This window comes from Ursus maritimus (assembly GCF_017311325.1).
Source record: "Ursus maritimus isolate PB19 chromosome X unlocalized genomic scaffold, ASM1731132v1 scaffold_X1, whole genome shotgun sequence".
In the NCBI taxonomy this organism is placed as follows: Eukaryota; Metazoa; Chordata; class Mammalia; order Carnivora; family Ursidae; genus Ursus; species Ursus maritimus.
The window spans coordinates 70,175,982-70,196,616 of record NW_024423319.1 but is presented as its reverse complement, the minus strand read 5'-3'; the positions used below and the strand labels follow the sequence as shown (position 1 = coordinate 70,196,616).

At 39.0% G+C, this 20,635-nt stretch overlaps 1 protein-coding gene across 1 annotated transcript in view; it reads left to right on the top strand.

Annotated features, from left to right (window-relative positions):
• OPHN1 (oligophrenin 1) overlaps positions 1–20,635 on the top strand; it is a 624,918-nt gene that overhangs the window by 494,267 nt on the left and 110,016 nt on the right. Inside the window, exons 17-18 of the mRNA XM_040630677.1 lie at positions 2,515–2,573; positions 3,724–3,829. Of these exons, the coding sequence (XP_040486611.1) occupies positions 2,515–2,573; positions 3,724–3,829 (165 nt within the window). The remainder of the gene's footprint in view (positions 1–2,514; positions 2,574–3,723; positions 3,830–20,635) is intronic.

The following is a 20,635-nucleotide window of genomic DNA, read 5'->3' as shown; positions in this document are numbered from 1 at the left end:
TGGAGATAAAAGAATGACTTCCGTGTTTATGGCCTATACAACCAAATGGTGGCCATATATTTACTGCTTTGAGAAACACAAGAAAAGACTAGATGTAGGGGAGATGACAAGTTGGGCTTTAGATATGTCAAATATGGATGTCTGAAGAAATATTAAGTGAGCAATTGGATATATGGGAATGAACGCAGAGAAGAATTCTGAGCTTGAGCTACAAATTTGTGAATCATTGATAATATATATGATAATTAGGAGGCAGGAGCTTGGATGAGATTGCCTAATAAGAGAGATATTTCATGCCTTCCTATCCAAATTTCAGTATATGAAGTGATCTACACGCAGTGTCTCTACTTCTTTTTTCTTTTTTTTTTCCTTTGGTTTTTAAAATTTATTTATTTGTCAGAGAGAGAGCGAGAGCATGTGCACAGGCAGGGGGAGAGGTAGGCAGAGGGAGAAGCAGTCTCCCCACTGTGCAAGGAGCCCAATGCTGGACTTGATCCCAGGACCCTGGGATCATGACCTGAGCTGAAAGAAGACACTTAGCCAACTGAGCCACCCACGTGTCCCGGTGTCTACTTCCTAACCTTCCAGTTTGCTCCTTAACCCATTGCAATGTCCCTCCCAACACCTCTGCTCTACTGCAGCTGCTCTTGCCAAGGTCACTAGTGACTCCCTCCGTGCTAAACACAATGTACAATTGTCAGTCTTTACTTTACTTGATTTCTATGTAGCATTTGAAACTGTTAATGAGCCCTCCTTGAAACTTTCTCCTCTTTTGGATTCTACTATATCACTTGCTTTGGCTTTCCTCATACCTTTTTTGACCATTTTTAGCAGTCCCCTTTATGGACTTTCTACCTGATATTTTCCAGGATTCTCCTCTCTTTTTACTATAATGGAGGGATGGAAAATTCAAAAATCCACAGGAGCCAGGACACGAAAATGAACGAAGCAGACTACTTTCATATTAAAACATTACATATTGAACCTGTATTTGCATAGTGATCCCTTTGTTTATATATAATCAGCAATAATATTTACTTCCACAATAACCATATGGGCCCAATATAGGCAGATCTTTCCATTTGTCAATAGAGGTAGAAAATACGGATTTTATGTGAAATATCTCAATTTTTTATATTCTGATAACTAATACAATACCATGTCTTTTTTATACACTATTCTGGGCAAATAATAAATGGAAGGCCTCATGTAGCTGTTGGCTATGAGTTGGCCATCTCTCCTTAAGCAGTGGTATCCGTTCTTGTGGTTTTAACCACTCACCTATGTTCATGGTTTTAGCCACTCTCCTAGGTTTATGATTTTCATATTTACTTCCCAGATCTAGAAGGGCATTCCATCCATTTGCCTAATAGACATCTCCCTTTGGCTATCCCAAAAGTCCCTCTGGCTTAGCATCCCTACTTCCTTCTGAATCCATTTCTATTCTATCCAGTCTCACAAGCCAGATGACCTTCTCCCTCACCAGTATATGCAATCATTGAAGAAGTTCTGTCTTTAATGTCTTTTAAATAATTCTCCTCATCATTTGTTTCTATCCTTGATGCCACTATTGTTTAGGCCTTTATTATCTCTCAATTGGATTACTACAATAATAATAGTGGCAGGCAGTATAATATAGTGATTAAGAGCATAGACTCAAGACAGAATGCCTAGTTCTGCCACTTACTGGCTGTGCACTGTCTTGGATGAATTATTTAACTTTTCTGAACTTCAGTTTCCCCATTTATAAAATGGATATAATAACAATATCTATCTTACAGGGTTGTCGTGAGGATTAAATTAGTAAGTATATGCAAATCACTTAGAACAGTGAAGCATTTACTATTATTATTATAAGTGAATCATTTTTTTCTGAGCTACCCACCACCTATCTTTATTTCATCATCACACTGGTCCTTTTACATTTCAAATTTTGTATATGGTACTCTTCTCAACTAGACTATTAGCTCCTTGGAGATTTGGGGTCTGTCTTACTCATCTTTAGATCCCCAATATCTGGCACAGTGTCAGGAACCTGTAGGTGCTCAGCCAATATTTTTTTACTAAATAAAGAAGTTTATTGGGCCTCAATTTTCTCCTCCATTAAACTGGGATTTGAATAACTGCTCCATCTCACAGGATCATTGGAAAGATCAGATGGGAGGACAGATACGAAAGCACTTTGAAAACTAAAACTATCAAACTGCAAGGACTTACTGGCAGCATTCAGGGTGGGTCCACTTTGGAATTTTTTAGGACTGGTTTGTGACTCCTTTCACTTTTGGGAACTAATTAGAGACCCTGCAGGACTAATTGGCTTATACTTTTGCAGGTCTTCTGTTGAATTACTAGTAAGTAGCATTCCTCTGACAAAGTTTCAGGTGAAGAGAGATATGTATGTAGTCACACTAAGCTATAGGGATTGGAAGCTTAAGCCTTGCTGCCCGCAGAACTGAAAATCCAAGGCCTGGCTATTCCCTCCCCAAAGGAACTGACAGTCTTCATTGATTTCAGGAATCTTTCTGAACCTGTCATGACCTATAGACTTCACAAAGAGCTGGTCTCTGCTGCCAGTAAGTATTTATGTTACTAGTTAATTGTGTTGTCTTGGCTTCTTAATAATGTTCATAGCAATAAACCTAGAAAACTGCTTGAGAGGAAGTGAGGGGAAAAAACAAAACATATCCATAGATTTTTGTCCCCTGCCAAATGAGAGTATTCTTGCTTGCTGTCTAACTCAAGTATTATATTATTTTTCATAAATCAGTGTAAGTTGAGTAGGTTGGAGAAAACTGGCTAACATGAGGGATGTGACAGGTGTGAGGGCTTTATTGACTGAATGTACCTCTTCCGTTAGGGGGAGAGCATTGGCTCACATAACTAGGGGACAGCAAAATGGTTCCATTATAGTTGCTGTTTTAGTTTTTTCTTCATAACTTTGCCTTTTCAAATGCTTTTCATTTATGCTATGAATTATTACCCCTGATCTGTTAGTGCTAGAATCACATTTTCTAGATGATAAAACAGAGGGTGAAAGTGGAGTGTTGCATGGGAAATAAGGCATACAGAATCACCCCAAAACTTGGCGGCTGAAGAAGTATTGAAAGTTTTGGCTGAGGCCACTGTATGAGTGAGTATTCCTCCCTATCTCTACGTGACCCTTCTCCGCTTTGTGCTCTCTGTAGTGTGCAGGAAAAAGATTGAGAAGACTTGACCTCATAATGAATTTTTGTTGAGGCAAGGGACCTTTGATCTTTAGTCTGAGCTGTCTCGGTGATTTTCACATAAACCCAGAGGTAACAGTATACCTCCCAGCACCACAAAAAGATGGGTAGGCAAGGGTTTCCAGTGGAAGTTTACATATGGAACTTTAGAAACAACCTGCTGTACCTAGAACTCTGACTTCCTCAGAGACGGTCTTATGTTCTCATCTTTCTACTCTCTCTTCCTTAAAAAAAAAAAAAACTTTTCTAGGCCTATTTCTTTGTTTTTATCTCTCTCTTTGTCTTTTATCTCTCTATTGATCTCTTTGTCTTTCTCTCTCTCTCCCTCTCCCTGTTTCAGTGTCTTTTTTTCTTGATCTCTCTTTGCCATTGTTTCTCTGTGCCTGTTTATCTCTCTCTTTTCATCTCTCTGTGTTTCTGGTTGTGTGTGGATGTGTATGAGAGTTTGCTTGATCCAGTTGCTCAAAAAGCAAAACTATCTCTCTCTGTTCTCTCTCAGAGTCTGACAACCTGGATTACCGGCTGGGAGCTATTCACTCCCTGGTATATAAGCTACCCGAAAAGAACCGAGAGATGCTGGAACTTCTTATAAGACACTTGGTCAAGTAAGTAACTTCTGGGTTTTCAGGAAGAGTTTTTTGTTTTGTTTTGTTTTGTTTTTTTATTATGTTATGTTAGTTACCATACTTCATTAGTTTTTGATGTAGTGTTCCATGATTCATTGTTTGCATGTAACACTCAGTGCTCATAGCAATACATACCCTCCTTAATACCCATCACTGGGCTAACCCATCCCCCCAACCCCTTCCCCTCTGAAACCCTCAGTTAGTTTCTCAGAGTCCATAGTCTCTCATGGCTCGTCTCCCCGTCAGATCCCCCCCCTTCATTTTCCCCTCCCTTCCTCTATGGTCCCCCATGCTATTCCCTATGTTCCACAAATGAGTGAAACCATATGATAATTGTCTTTCTCTGCTTGACTTATTTCACTTAGCATAATCCCCCCCAGTTCCATCCATGTTGATGCAAATGCTGAGTATTCATCCTTTCTGATGGCTGAGTAATATTCCATTGTATATATGGACCACATCTTCTTTATCCATTTGTCTGTTGAAGGGCATCTTGGCTCCTTCCACAGTTTGGCTATTGTGGACATTGCTGCTATGAACATTGGGATGCATGTGCCCCCTTCTTTTCACTGCATCTGTGTCTTTGGGGTGAATACCCAGTAGTGCAATTGCTGAGTCATAGGGTAGCTCTATTTTTAACTTTTTGAGGAACCTCCATACTGTTTTCCAAAGTAGCTGTATGTTCAACTTGTATTCCCACCAACAGTGTAAGAGGGTTCCCCTTTCTCCATCAGGAAGAGTTTCTATTAGAGGACTGGCCCACAGGGTAGCACTGCAGAGAAACTGTTTGTCAACTCCTTCAGTCCCAGCCACCAACTCTTTCATCCTGGACAGGCTGAGTACTCTATGAAGAAGGTGATTTTGCCTTGGCCCTTGTATATATCCTCCCAAAGTCATCATGCATCTCACTTGAAGGGTAATATCAGGTAAAGTAGGCTGAACACAGGCTTTGCAGTCAGATAAACTTGGTTTTAAATCCCAGCTGTACCACTTACTTAGCTGTATAATCTTAGATAAACCTCTCTTAGCCTGTTTGGCAATCTGTAAAATGAGAATCGTATTGTCCCCCATGCAGGACTGTTCTGTGGATTTGAATGAACACAGAAAAAGTGCATAGCACATAGGAGATTCTCAAGAAATAGGGGTTAAGATTGTGGCCAACTTTTTGCTTAGGTATGACAGGCAGGAAAGACAGTATTATAGAGAGTAGGCCTGGTGATGAGCTCCAAGATGGTGGGTTTAAGTGGCATGGGTGGTGCTTTTTGGCCAGAGGGTTCAATGTTGTGGATAAAGATGAATTTACCTGACTTGTAAAAGGCCAGCAACTGGCTCTTATGAAGCAGTATGGTGCAACAGAAAGCACTCTGACTACAGGTCAGCAAATCTGGGTTCTGGTGTGAGTTCGCTACTAGCGTTCCTGACAGTCATGGGCAGGTCACTCTCGAGGCTTCTCCTGGTATATTAAAAAGTACAGAAATGAGACAACAAGCTAAGAAAAATTGCAGTGCATTTTACATGTGTCTATTTTTCAAAATAAAGCTATCATCACACTCACAAAAATGCAGTAATCATACATTTTTTTAATGTTTTTTTATTATATTATGTTAGTAACCATACAGTACATCCCCGGTTTCCGATGTAAAGTTCAATGATTCATTAGTTGCGTATAACACCCAGTGCACCATGCAATACGTACCCTCCTTACTACCCATCACCAGTCTATCCCATTCCCCCACCCCCCTCCCCTCTGAAGCCCTCAGTTTGTTTCTCAGAGTCCATAGTCTCTCATGCTTCATTCCCCATTCTGATTACCCCCCCTTTCCCCATCCCTTTCTTCCCCTACCGATCTTCCTAGATCCTATGCTCCATAGATGAGAGAAATCATATGATAGTTGTCTTTCTTTGCTTGACTTATTTCACTTAGCATTATCTCCTCCAGTGCCGTCCATGTTGCAGCAAATGTTGAGAACTCGTTCTTTCTGATAGCTGAGTAATATTCCATTGTATATATGGACCACAACTTCTTAATCCAGTCATCTGTTGAAGGACATCTCAGCTCCTTTCATGATTTAGCTATTGTGGACAATGCTTCTATGAACATTAGGGTGCATATGGCCCTTCTCTTCACTACGTCTGTATCTTTGGAGTAAATACCCAGTAGTGCAATGGCTGGGTCATGGGGTAGCTCAATTTTTAACTTTTTAAGGGACCTCCACAGTGTTTTCCAGAGTGGCTATACCAACTTGCATTCCCACCAACAATGTAGGAGGGATCCCCTTTCTCCACATCCTCTCCAACAATTGTTGTTTCTTGCCTTGTCAATTTTTGCCATTCTAACTGGCGTAAGGTGGTATCTCAGTGTGCTTTTGATTTGAATTTCCCTGATGGCTAATGATTTTGAACATATATTCATGTGTCTGTTAGCCATTTGTATGTCTTCACTGGAAAAGTGTCTGTTCATATCTTCTGCCCATTTTTTGATTTGTTTATTTGTTTCTCGTGTATTGAGTTTGAGAAGTTCTTTGTAGATCTTGGATACCAGTCTTTTATCTGTAGTGTCATTTGCAAATATCTTCTCCCATTCTGTGGGCTGCCTCTTAGTTTTTTTGACTGTTTCCTTGGCTGTGCAGAAGCTTTTTATCTTGATGAAGTCCCACAAGTTCATTTTATCTTTTGTTTCTCTTGCCTTTGGAGATGTGTCATGAAAAAGGTTGCTTTGGCCGATGTTGTAGAGGTTGCTGCCTATGTTCTCCTCTAGGATTTTGATGGATTCCTGTCTCACATCGAGGTCTTTCATCCATTTGGAGTTTATTTTTGTGTATGGTGTGAGAGAGTGGTCAAGTTTCATTCTTTTGCATGTAGCTGTCCAATTTTCCCAGCACCATTTATTGAAGAGACTGTCTTTTTCCCACCGGATGTTTTTTCCTGCTTTATCAAATATTAGTTGCCCAAAGAGCCGAGGGTCCATTTCTGGGCTCTCTATTCTGTTCCATTGGTCTATGTGTCTGTTTTTGTGCCAGTACCATGCTGTCTTTGTGATCACAGCTTTGTAGTACAGCTCGAAATCCGGCATTGTGATCCCCCCAGCTTTGTTTTTCCTTTTCAACAGTTCCTTGGAGATTCGGGGCCTTTTCTGTTTCCATACAAATTTAAGGACTATTTGTTCCAGTTCTTTGAAAAATGTCCTCGGTATTTTGATCGGGATAGCATTGAAAGTGTAGATTGCTCTGGGTAGCATGGACATTTTAACTATGTTAATTCTTCCGATCCATGAGCATGGAATATCTTTCCATCTTTTTATGTCTTCCTCAATGTCTTTCAAGAGTGATTTATAGTTTCTAGAATATAGGTCCTTTACGTCTCTGGTTAAGTTAATTCCAAGGTAACGTATGGTTTTTGGTGCTATTGTAAATGGGATGGATTCCCTAATTTCTCTTTCTTCGGTCTCGTTATTCGTGTATAGAAATGCAACTGATTTCTGAGCATTGATTTTGTATCCCGCCACGTTACTGAATTGCTCTATAACTTCTAATAGTTTGGGAGTGGCTTCTTTTGGGTTTTCCATATAGAGTATCATGTCATCTGCAAAGAGAGACATTTTGACTTCTTCTTTGCCAATTTGAATACCTTTGATCCCTTTTTGTCGTCTGATTGCTGTTGCAAGGACTTCTAGTACTATGTTGAATAATAGTGGCGAGAGTGGGCATCCTTGTCGAGTTCCTGATCTTAAGGGAAAGGCTTCCAGCTTTTCCCCATTGAGAATAATATTTGCAGTAGGCTTTTCATAGATGGCTTTTATGAGATTGAGAAATGTACCTTCTATTCCTACACTCTGAAGGGTTTTAATCAGGAAAGGATGCTGTATTTTGTCAAATGCTTTTTCGGCATCGATTGAGAGGATCATATGGTTCCTGAGTCTTTTCTTGTTGATATGATGTATCACGCTGATTGATTTGCGAATATTGAACCACGCTTGCATCCCAGGTATGAATCCCACTTGATCGTGATGGATAATCCTTTTAATGTACTGTTGGATTCTATTAGCAAGTATCTTGTTGAGGATTTTGGCGTCCATATTCATTAGGGAAATCGGTCTGTAATTCTCCTTTTTGAGGGGGTCTTTGCCTGGTTTGGGGATCAAGGTAATATTGGCCTCATAGAATGAGTTTGGTAGCTTTCCTTCTGTTTCTATTTTTTGAAATAGCTTTAGGAGAATAGGTATTATTTCTTCTTTGAATGTTTGGTAGAATTCCCCAGGAAAACCGTCCGGGCCTGGAGTTTTGTTATTTGGAAGGTTGTTTATCACTGACTCAATTTCTTCATAATTAATTGGCCTGTTTAAGGAATCAATTTCTTCCGGTTTCAATCTTGGTAGTTTATAGGTTTCCAGGAAGGATTCCATCTCTTCCAGATTGCTTAGTTTATTGGCATATAGCTGTTGATAAAAATTTCTAATAATCCTTCCAATTTCAATGGTGTTCGTCGTGACCTCTCCTTTTTCATTCATAATTTTAATAATCTGGGTCCTTTCTCTTTTCTTTTGGATAAGTCTTGCCAGTGGTCTGTCAATTTTATTGATTCTCTCAAAGAACCAGCTTCTAGTCCTGTTGATCTGCTCTACTGTACTTCTGGTTTCTGCTTGATTGATTTCAGCTCTAATTTTGGTCAACTGCTTCCTCGTGCGTGGATTAGGCCTGTCCCTCTGTTGCTGTTCCAGCTTCTTGAGGTGAGAATATAAAAACTGCATTTTAGATTTTTCTATTCTTTTGAGTGAGGCTTGGATGGCTATGTATTTCCCCCTTAGGACTGCCTTTGCAGTATCCCATAGGTTTTGGACTGTTGTATTTTCATTCTCATTGGTCTCCATAAATTGTTTAATTTGATTTTTGATTTCCTGGTTTATCGAGTCATTCCTGAGCAGGATGGTTCTTAGTCTCCAAGTGTTTGAGTTTCTTCCAAATTTTTCCTTGTGGTTGAGTTCCAATTTCAGAGCGTTGTGGTCTGAGAATATGCAGGGGATAATTTCAATCTTTTGGTATCGGTTGAGACCTGTTTTGTGTCCCAGAACATGGTCTATTCTTGAGAATGTTCCATGGGCATTAGAATAGAATGAGTATTCTTTGGTTCTGGGGTGTAGTGTTCTATATATATCTATGAGGTCCAACTCGTCGAGTATGGCATTCAAAGCCTTTGATTCTTTGCTTAGTTTTTGCCAGGGTGTTCTGTCTATTTCTGAGAGTGGAGTGTTGAGGTCCCCTACTATTAATGTATTTTTATTTATATGTCTCTTTATTCTGGTTAAGAGTTGGCTTGTGTATCTTGCTGCTCCCCTGTTGGGGGCATATATATTTATAATTGTCATATCCACTTGTTGAATACTTCCCTTAAGAATAATATAGTGCCCTTCTGCATCTCTAACTATAGTCTGTAGTTTAAAATCCAATTTATCTGATATGAGAATTGCTACCCCAGCTTTCTTTTGAGGTCCATTTGCGTGAAAGATGGTACTCCATCCCCTTACTCTCAGTCTGAATGCATCTTTGGGTTCGAAATGAGTCTCTTGTAGACAGCAAATGGATGGGTCATTTCTTTTTATCCAATCTGCAACCCTGTGGCGTTTTATGGGATGGTTCAAACCATTTACATTAAGACTGATTACTGAGAGATATGATTTTAATGTTGCCATGTTGCCAGTAAAGTCTTTGTTTGTATTGGCTGTGACTTTCTGTTCTGTATCACTCTTGGGGCCTTTTTACTTTTATAGAACCCCCCGTAATATCTCCTGTAGGGCTGGTTTCGTGGTTACAAAATTGGTTAGTGACTGGCGATTCTGAAATGTCTTTATTTCTCCATCAATTCTGAATGACAGCCTTGCTGGATAAAGGATCCTTGGCTGCATGTTTTTCTCTGAAAGAGCTTTAAATATGCTCCCCCAACCCTTTCTCTCATTCCAGGTCTGTGTAGACAGGTCTGACGTAATTCTGATGCTTTTGCCTTGGTACGTGAGAAATTTCTTTGCCCTGGCCGCTTTCAATACTGTATCCTTGCATCTAATATTTGCGAATTGCACTATGACGTGACGTGGCGTAGGTTTGTCGTGGTTGAGCTTGGGAGGGGTCCTCTCTGCCTCTTGGACACGAATGTTTGTTTCCCTTGCTAGATTAGGGAAGTTTTCAGCTACAATTTGTTCAAATATCTCTTCTAGACCTCTGTTTTTCTCCACCCCCTCGGGGATGCCGATGATTCTAACATTGGATCGTTTCATTGAGTCAGTAATCTCCCGTAACCTACATTCGTGGGCGTGGATTTTTTTAAGACCATCTTCTATTTTCATTTTTTCCTCTATTAACCCATCCTCCAATTCACTAACCCGTTCCTCTGCTTCTGCGACCCTGGCCGTCAGAGCCTCTAGTTTTGCCTGCATTTGGCTCATAGAATTTTTAATTTCTGTCAGATTCGCTCTCATTTCTGTCCTTAGGGATTCTATATTCTCAGTAACCTTTTCGTTAATAGTTTTTTCAATTCTACTCATCATTTTGACCATCGTTACTCTGAATTCCATTTCTGATAATTTGGTTACATCCATATCCATTATTTCTGTGGCAGAGGCCACAGAATCACTGTCTTTTCTTTGCTGGGGGGGGCTTCTCCTTCTTGTCATTCTGATGAAGAGAGGTTGCGGGGTTTCCAGAGCCCAAATTATTGACTGGGTCCCAGGCCGTGCCCCTTGTTTTATAGGGATCTTAGGGATGTGGGCTTCTTCTTTAAAGATTTTATTTATTTATTTATGTGGCAGCCAACCAGCGAGAGAGGGAACAGAAGCAGGGGAGTGGGAGAGGAAGAAGCAGGCTCCCAGCGGAGGAGCCCGATGAGGGACTCCTTTCCGGAACGCCGGGATCACGCCCTAAGCCGAAGGCAGGCGCTCAATGACTGCGCCACCCAGGCGCCCGGGTTGTGGGCTTCTTGATTTTTCAGCCTGCCTTCTGTGTTCTGGGGGAGGGGCCTGCCGCGCCAATACTCAGGCAACCCTGTTTGGGTAGAGTCTCCGTGTCCCCTGCGAGGGAGGATGGGGATGGGCACTCTCTGAGCCGGTATTTCCAGGCTTTTGTTCTCTGGCGGCTTTCCCTGGCGGTTTGCTGTGCCTCTTCTGAGAGTCAGAGCAGCAGCGGCCAAATTTCAGCCTCTGTCACGGAACAGAAGGATTGCGGCCCGTTCTCTACTAATGTTCTGGCCACTTTAACTCTGTTACTGTTGGTGCTGCTCAACCCTGCAGCGTCCCGGGATGTGCGCCCCACACCCGGCGTCCCAGCCCTCACTACAAGTGCCGTCGTGTCTCTGTCCTTTGTGTTTCTAACACCGCCAGCCACCACCCCCTCCCCCCACGCGCTCCCGGGTCCCGGGTCTTCGGTCTGTTCCCATTGAGCACACCGGAGTTCCGGAGTTCCGTGAGAAGTCTGGTGACCTGTGCTCCAGGCTCACAGTCTCAGTCTACTGTCTTGCAGGTGCCATCTGCGAGTCCGCCCGCTCCCCCATGCAGGTGGCTACTGCTTCCCGGCGCCCGAACACGGTGGCTCCCTCCCCCTTCCATTTATCTTCCGATATCTGTGTGCGGTTTCATGGCTCCCTGCTTCGTACCTCAATACTCAGCGCTGGAGATGTTCATTTTTAGAGATCCAGATGTATCTTCCTGCGTCTCAGGCTGATTCCGTGGATGTTCAGGCTGGTCTGGTACCTATCCAGCTCGACTCAGGGGACCGACTGAAAAAGGGGTCCCCTACTCCTCCGCCATCTTAACTCTCAGTAATCATACATTTTAACCTCATTTGGAGAGGATCTTAAATACCTAAATTTGAAGCCCTTAGTGAAGGTGAGGCTCCAGGCTAAATGGCCCTCTTGGTGTCCCTCTGTGATAAATTCAGCATCTCTGGATCTCAGGTTTCCCTCTGATATAATGAGATATCACCAAGATTCAGTGCAGCTCTGGCATTCTGTGTTTTTTGTACTTCTATAACAAATGAGTATTTTAGACACTAATGTAGATAAATATGCAGAATTAACAAGAGGATGCCTTTTATATTTATTGTCAATATTTGTAATTTGGGCTAATAGAAAACATTAAGAGGCAGTTTCTTTCCAAAAAGTTGTTTGTGATAATATCAGTGAAAATACAGCAATCAGCACATAAATCATTTGCATATTAATTTGACGTTGCCCTGGGGGAAAGAGAAATTGGGTTCAATTTCCACATTATCACTAATTTTCTGTGTGAACTAAAGAAAGTCCCTCCTACTCTCTGGGCCTCTGTTTATTCATCTATAATATGAGGGGACTGAACTAGCTAATCTCAAATAGTTATTCCTGCTCTGATTTTCTAAGAGTGTTAGTATGTGACAGGAGCCAAGGACTCAGCTAAGAATTCTTCTGCTAGCAGCTAGTGAGAAGCACCTGCTTCCATCCACCCAAAGGCTGGCTAGTGCCTTACGTCAAGAATCTTGGTCCTCAAAAAGCCTAGAACTAAAGGAACAAGAGACACAGACCCACAAGACACAGAAATAGAAAAACAAATACCCTTAAATATATGAAATACTGCTCATTTTCTCAAATGAGAAGAGTACAAATTAAACCTGCACTGAGATACCATTTATTGACAAAACCTCATTTTGTCAATAAATGGTATTTATTGACAATACACATGACCGTATTGTCTGTTGATGAGACTTTGGAGCAAATAGATACTCTACTACATTGCTAGCATTAATGCAATACGTAACTAGAGGAGGAGAATTTGACAAGATCTAACAAGTCTGCATATTCACTTACCCTGTGCCTAGAAATTCTACTTTTAGACAACTACCCTGAAGACACACCTTCAGAAGTACCAAACAACATCTGCACAAGGTTCATCACTGCAGCACAATTTTTTAATAGCAAAAGGTTGGACATACGAAAGTATCCAACAATAGGGGACTACTGAGTAAATAATAGTATATTCAAACAATGTAGTATTATACAGTCAAAAAAGAATAAGGAAAATATCTACAAACTTTTTTGCTAGCAATTTCTAGAATGCATTACAAATTTCAGGGTGTATAACAGAGAACAACAGCAAAAAAAAAAAAAAACCAAAGTTTAAATCAAGGTATATGAGTATGCTACCCTTTTTTATAAGAAAAAAAAGGAGGAAAATAAGAATATATAAGAATATTAAACACATGTTTTCTTACTTTTGTCAAATTAAGCACACAGTGAGATAAATAAAAAAACTAATGACTCAAAAAGTAAAACCACATGACCCAGCAATTCTACTCTTGGGTATATAGTAATGAGAAATGAGAACTTATGTCCACATAAAAACATATACGCAAATATCCACAGTATCATTAATCATAGTTGCCCAAAGGTGGAAACAACCTAAATGACCATCAACCGATAAATAAAAAAATAAAATGTGGTATAAACATACAATGAAATATTATTCAATGATAAAAAGAAATGAAGCACTGTGGCACCTGAGTGGCTCAGTCAGTTTAGCATCTGCCTTCGATTCAGGTCATGATCTCAGTGTGCTGGGATCCAGCCTCTGGTCTGGCTCCCTGCTCAGCTGGGAGTCTGCTTCTCCCTCTCCCTCTGCCCCTCCCCCACTCTTGCTCTCTCCCTCTGCCCCTCCTCTTGCTTATGCTCTTGCTCCTGCTGTCTCTCTCTCAGATAAATAAATAAAATCTTAAAAAAAGAAATGAAGCACATGCTTCATTACATGCTACAACAGGGATGAGCTTTGAAAATATTATGCTAAGTAAAAAGCCAGACACAAAATAGCACATATTATATGACTCCATTTATACAAAATGTTCAGAACAGACAAATCTATAAAGACCAAAAGTAGGTCAGTGTTTGCCTAGGGCTGGGAGGTAGGGACATGGGAGGGAATGGGGAGTGACTACTATGGGGTTTCTTTTTAGTGTGGTGAAAATACCCTGAAATTAGATAGTTAATGATGGTTACACAACTCTGCAAATATACTAAAAACAATTGGAAAAAAAAACATTAAAAGGGTGAATTGTGTGGTATGTGAAATATATTTCAATAAAGTTGTTGTAAAAACAAACTAATAAGTACAGTAAATGAAACCATCAACAAAACAAAAAGGGAACCTAGCGAATGGAAGAAGATATTAATCTGATAAGTTAATATCCAAAAAACATAAATCATACAACTCAACACCAAAAATTCCCAAACCATCTGTTTTAAAAATGGGTAAAAGATCTAAATAGACATTTTTCCAAAGAAGACATACAGATGGCCAACAGATATATGAAAAGATGCTCAACGTCAGTTACTTTCAGGGAAATACAAATCTAAACCATAATCAGATATCACCTGGCAGAATGTCTAGTATCAAAAAGACAAGAAATGACAAGTATTGGTGAGGATGTGGAGAGAAAGGAATCCTCATGCACTGTTGGTAGGAATGTAAATTGGTGCAACCACTGTGGAAACAGTATGGAGTTTCCTCAAAAAATTAAAAAATAGAATTACCATATGATCCAGTAATTCCACTACTGGATTTACCCAAGCAATACAAAAACACTGACTCAAAAGGCTAGAGGGTATTATGCTAGGTGAAATAAATCAGAGAAAGACAAATACTGTGGAATCTAAAAGACAAAACAAACAAAACAGACTCTTAAATACAGAGAACAAACTGGTGTTTGTCAGAGAGGAGGTGAGTGGGGGGATGGATGAAGGAGATTAAGAGGTACAAATATCCAAAAGGAAAAAAGAAACTAATGAAAATGATTACTAAAGGGGGTAGGTGGTGAATAGGGTAGAAGGGATAGAGATGAGAACCACATTCCTCTAAATCCACCTCCTTGTATGGTTTTGACTTTTGAACCATAGTAACGTTTTATATATCCAAAAAGTAAAATTCAATCAAGGATTATAAGCCCTGAAATTGAAGATAAAAAAGTAAATGAGGGATGCCTGGGTGGCTCAGTCCTTTAAGCCTCTGCCTTTGGTTCAGGTCATGATCTCCACGTCCTGGGATCAAGACCCACATCAGGCTCCCTCCCTGCTCAAAGGGAGTTAGCTTCTCCCTCTCCTTCTGCCCCTCCCCCTGCTCATGCGTGGTCTCTCTCTCTCTCTCAAATAAATAAGTCTTTTTAAAAAGCAAATGAATCTAAATGTTTATCAAATTGATAACATAGTCACATAAAGAAAATAGTTATTTCAACTAATTTATAAACACAGTCCCCTGACTCATCCTTAATGACATAATATTTTAAAAACAAGAAAAACTACAAAAAAGTAGTAAGCATCACCCAGTACGTTTAAAAGTAGTAATAATATTATAATTAAATTTGAAACTATTTTATGTTTATATATATCACAAGGATAAAGAAAAAAGTAAATATATTAATATCAGAAGACAAGATTTATGGTGTAAGAAAAAGAGATAAGGATATAAAATGTAAGATACAAAGAAAAAAATCTATAATGGTAAAGTTGAATTGAAAAAGGCAATATGAACTCATGATTTATTTATTTTTTTAATAGTTTTCTTTTTTTAAGATTTTATTTATTTTATTTGACAGAGAGAGGGAACACAAGCAGGAGTAGTGAGAGAGGGAGAAGCAGGCTCCCTGTTAAGCAGGGAGCCCGATGTGGGGCTTGATCTCATGACCCTGGGATCACAACCTGAGCAGAAGGCAGATGCTTAATGACTGAGCCACCCAGGGGCCCCTGAACTCCTGATTTTAAAACAAAACAATGGATCTAGAATGTATTATGCTAAGCTAAGTAAGTCAGTCAGAGAAAGACAAATAGAGTATGATTTCACTCATATGTGGAATTTAAGAAACAAAACTGATGAAGATAGGGGAAGGGAAGGAAAAATAATTAAGATGAAAATAGAGAGGGAAGCAAATCATAAGAGACTCATATTAGAGAACAAACTGAGGGTTGCTGGAAGGGAGGTGGGTAGCGGTACGGTGTAATTGGGTGATGGACATTAAAGAGGGCACTTAATGTAATGAGCACTGGGTTTTATATGCAACTGATGAATCACTAAATTCTACTTTGAAACTAATACACTATATGTTAACTAACTTGAATTTAAATAAAATAAAACCAAAAACAACCCCAACAAAACAACAAAACTTCTATTCACTGAACCAGTGTTGAAGTGATTCTGACCTCCCCCCAAAAAAAGCAATGAACATACATAATGCCCCGATCTTTGTTTCTAAATAACATTCACTTCTCAAAAGCACCAAGGCTTCTTAGAGAAATGGCTGATTACAGGTTTGAGGCTAGGAAAATAATAGGTGAGCCTAGGATAAAATGTACCTTTGTAAGCAAGTAAGAGCTCAAGTACTAATACAGTCATGTCACAAGGACACAGGAACCTGCTTGAAAAGGCTGACACTGATTACATCTGGAGTCAACATAAGCATCAAAAATTAAAATAGTGTACTTGAGAATAACTCTTTGAACAAATAAAAATTTATGGGAGATACATAGAATAAGGAAAGCTCTTCCTTACAGAAGAATGCCAGCTAATCGATGTGGGAGGAATAATAGAATTAGACAAACCAGTAGTTTATAACCTCAGCACCCTGTTTCAGGCATACATCAAAACGATTGGGTAAAAGATTGTTCAGGAACAAGAGTCACATAATTTCAATGTATTACCCACAGATTAGTTACTAGTTACAAATGAAAAAAAAATGTATCTTTATAATCAAGCTATGTGGCAAACACCACCTTAATTAATTGATCAAAGTGTCACTAATAATAGAGACCAAACTGACCTTATGTGCCTCTTGATAGGATACAGTAAGAAGTACACAATAGAGCTCAAATAATTCTGCCAAAAAAGTTTAACCTGAATCAAATTAGACCTTTCCAATTTACAAAAAATAGAGGGTATAGAAAAATACGGAGTGCTTGACATTTTGTTAAGAAACTAGCTTGGCCTTTTCCCTGTCCTGGAAAACAGAGTTATGGGTACTGTTCTGTATTAAGAGACTAAAGAAACATAAACAAATGAAGTGCATGAACTCTGGACCTGGATTTGCAAAAACCCAACTATAAAATATTTTTTTTGCATGACATTTGAGAAAATCTGAATATGGACTACTTATTGGATGATGGGGCACTGTAAATTTTCTTGGGTGTGAAAATGTTTTGTGATTTTGTAGCACAGCTTGCATTTTCTTTTTTTTTTTCCTTTTTAAGTTTTTATTTAACACCCAGATAGTTAACAAATAGTGTAATCTTAGTTCCAGTGCTAGAATGTAGTGATTCTTCACTTCCATACAATGACCAGTGCTCATCACAAGTGCTGTCCTTAATACCCATCCCCCATCCACCTCTCCTACAGTACCCCTCAGCTTGTTCTCTACAGTTAAGAGTCTGTTTGCTGATTTGCTTCTCTTTTTTTCCCTATGTTCATTTGTTTTGTTTCTTGAATTCCAAATATGAATGAAATCATATGTTATTTGTCTTTCTGTGACTATTTTCCCTTACCATAATACACTCTAGCTCTATCCACGTCATGACAAATGGCAAGATTTCATTCCTTTTGATGGCTGAGTAATATTCCATTGTATTTATAGACCACTTCTTTATCCATTCATCAATTGATGGACATTTGGGCTCTTTCCATAATTTGGCTATTATTCATAATGCTGCTATAAACATCGGGGTGCATGTATCCCTTTGAATCAATATTTTTGAATCCTTTGAGAAAATATCTAGTAATGCAGTGGCTGGGTTGTAGGGTAGTTCTATTTTTAATGTTTTGAGGTATACCCATACTGTATTCCAGAGTGGCTGCACCAGTTTGCATTCCCACCAACAGTGTAAGAGGGCTCCCCTTTCTCTGCATCCTCACCAACACTTGCTGTTTCCTGTGTTGTTAATTTTAGCCATCGTGACAGGTGTGAGGTGATATCTCATTCTAGTTTAGGTTTGTATTGCTCTCATGCTGAGTGATTTTGAGCATCTTTTCATGTGTCTGTTGGCCATCTGGATGTCTTCTTTGAAAAAATGTCCATTCATGTCTTCTGCCCATTTCTTAACTGGATTATTTGGTTTTGGGGTGTTGAGTTTGATGAGTTCTTTATAGATTTTGGATACTAACCCTTTATCAGATATGTCATTTGCTAATATCTTCTCCCATTCTGTAGGTTGCCTTTTAGTTTTGTTGATTGTTTCCTTCACTGTGCAGAGCTTTTTATCTTGATGAAGTCCAGTAGTTCACATTTGCTTTTGTTTCTCTTGCCTCCAGAGACATATCTAGTAACAAGTTGCTACAGCTGATATAAAAGAGGTTGCTGCCTGTGTTCTCCTCTAGGATTTTGATGGTTTCCTGTCTCACATTTAGGTCTTTCATCCATTTTTGGTTTTTAGGTTTTTTGTTTTTGGGGGTTTTTTGGTTGTTTTTTTATGTTAAAATAGTTCTTTATTTACTATATATGTGTAATTTTATGTACATGCAAAAATATCATTATACAAGTCTTTTGTTACTGTTTTTCAATGCAGACAGATTTCTTGAATAACAGCCTTGAAAAAAATAGTCTTAACATTTTTCGGCATGTTTTCTTATTCAACCCTACTTCATAGAAGTCTATTCAAAGCAACCAGTATAACTCTTTTTATTAGGTGCATAATAACAGTGGGGATGTAGCACAATTTATTCATCTAGTACTATTGATGACATTCACATTGTTTCCAGGATTTTGCCATCATGAACAATCCTATAATAAACATATTTATTTGGTTTCTGTAACCTTTCCTGTTGACTTCTAAGTATTTTATATGTTTGGTACTATTGAGAGTGGAATTTATTTGGTTTGCCACCTACCTATTGCTAAAATAGGGAAAAGGTATTGCTTTCTATATGGTTCCTTTTATGAGAGGCTGTCTCTGAGAAAGGAGAAATGATTATTTTTTCATAACATGTGTTACAGAATTAAGTGACCCTTTAAAACACATGCATATGTAATTTTTATATAAAATTAAAAATTAAATACAAAACAATAAACAGTAACGGGACATCCCTATTAGTTTCTTATTTTATCTGAAATGCTAGTGTTTTACCACTTAGGATAATATTGGCTATTTGTTTGGATATATATCCTTTATTATTTAAGTTGTTTTCTGAAATTCTTACTTAAAATTATAGTTATTATTTATCATTTATATTGTTATGCTTAAATGCTGACTTTCATCAAAAGTTTTTTATTGTATTATTTATTTCAAAGGTACAGACCTATGATTCATCAGTCTTATACAATACACAGTGCTCACCACAACACATACCCTCCCCAATGTCCATCACCCAGCCACCCCATCCCTCCCACCCTCCTCCACTCCAGCAACCCTCAGATTTTTTCCTGAGATTAAGAGTCTCTTATGGTTTGTCTCCCTCTCTCGTTTCATCTTGTTTCATTTTTTCCTCTCTTCCCCTATAATCCTCTGCCTCGTTTCTCAAATCCCATGTATCAGTGAGATCATATGATAATTGTCTTTCTCCAGTTGGCTTATTTTGCTTAGCATAATACCCTCTAGTTACATCCATTTCATTGCAAACGACAAGATTTCATTTTTGACATTGTATGTATATACCACTTCTTCATCTGTCGATGGACACCGGGGCTCTTTCCATAGTTTGGCTATTGTGAACGTTACTGATATAAACATTGGGGTGCAGGTGCCCCTTCAGATTACTACATTTATATCTTTGGGGTAAATACCCAGTAGTGCAATTACTGAGTCGAAGGGTAGCTCTATTTTCAACTTTTTGAGGAACCTCCATACTGTTTTCCAGAGTGGCTGCACCATCTTGCATTCCCACCAAAAGCGTAGGAGGGTTCCCCTTTCTCTGCATCCTCACCGACATCTTTTGTTTCCTGACTTCTTAATTTTAGCCATTCTGACTGGTGTGAGGTGGTATATCTTTGTGGGTTTTATCTGTATTTCCCTGATGCCGAGTGATGTTGAGTACTTTTTCATGGGTCTGTTGGCCATTTGGATGTCTTCCTTGCAGAAATGTCTGTTCGTGTCTTCTGCCCACTTCTTGATTAGATTATTTGTTCCTTGGGTGTTGAGTTTGATAAGTTCTTTATAGATTTTAGGTACTAGCCCTTTATCTGATATGTCATTTGCAAATATCTTCTCCCATTCTGTCAGTTGTCTTTTGGTTTTGTTGACTGTTTCCTTTGCTGTGCAAAAGCTTTTTATCTTGATGAAGTCCCAATAGTTCATTTTTGCCTTTGTTTCCCTTGCCTTTGGAGATGTATCTAGAAAGAATTTGCAGCAGCCGAGGTCGAAGAGGTTGCTGCCTGTGTTCTCTTCTAGGATTTTGATGGATTCCTGTCTCACTTTTAGGTTTTTCATCCATTTTGAGTCTATTTTTGTGTATGTTGTAGGAAAATGGTCCAGTTTCATTCTTCTGCATGTGACTGATTTTCCCAACACCATTTTTTGAAGAAACTGTCTTTTTTCCATTGGATATTCTTTCCTGTTTGGTCAAAGATTAGTTGACCATAGAGTTGAGGGTCCATGTCTTTCATCCATTTTGAATTTGCATTTGTCTATGGTATAAGAAAGTGGTCCAGTTTCATTCTTTCGCAGATTGCTATCTACTGTTCCCAACACCATTTGTTGAAGAGACTGTCTTCTTTATCTAAGATATTCTTTCCTGCTTTGTTGAAGATTAGTTGACAGTATAATTAGGGGTCCATTTCTAAGTTCTCTGTTGTGTTCCACTGATCTATG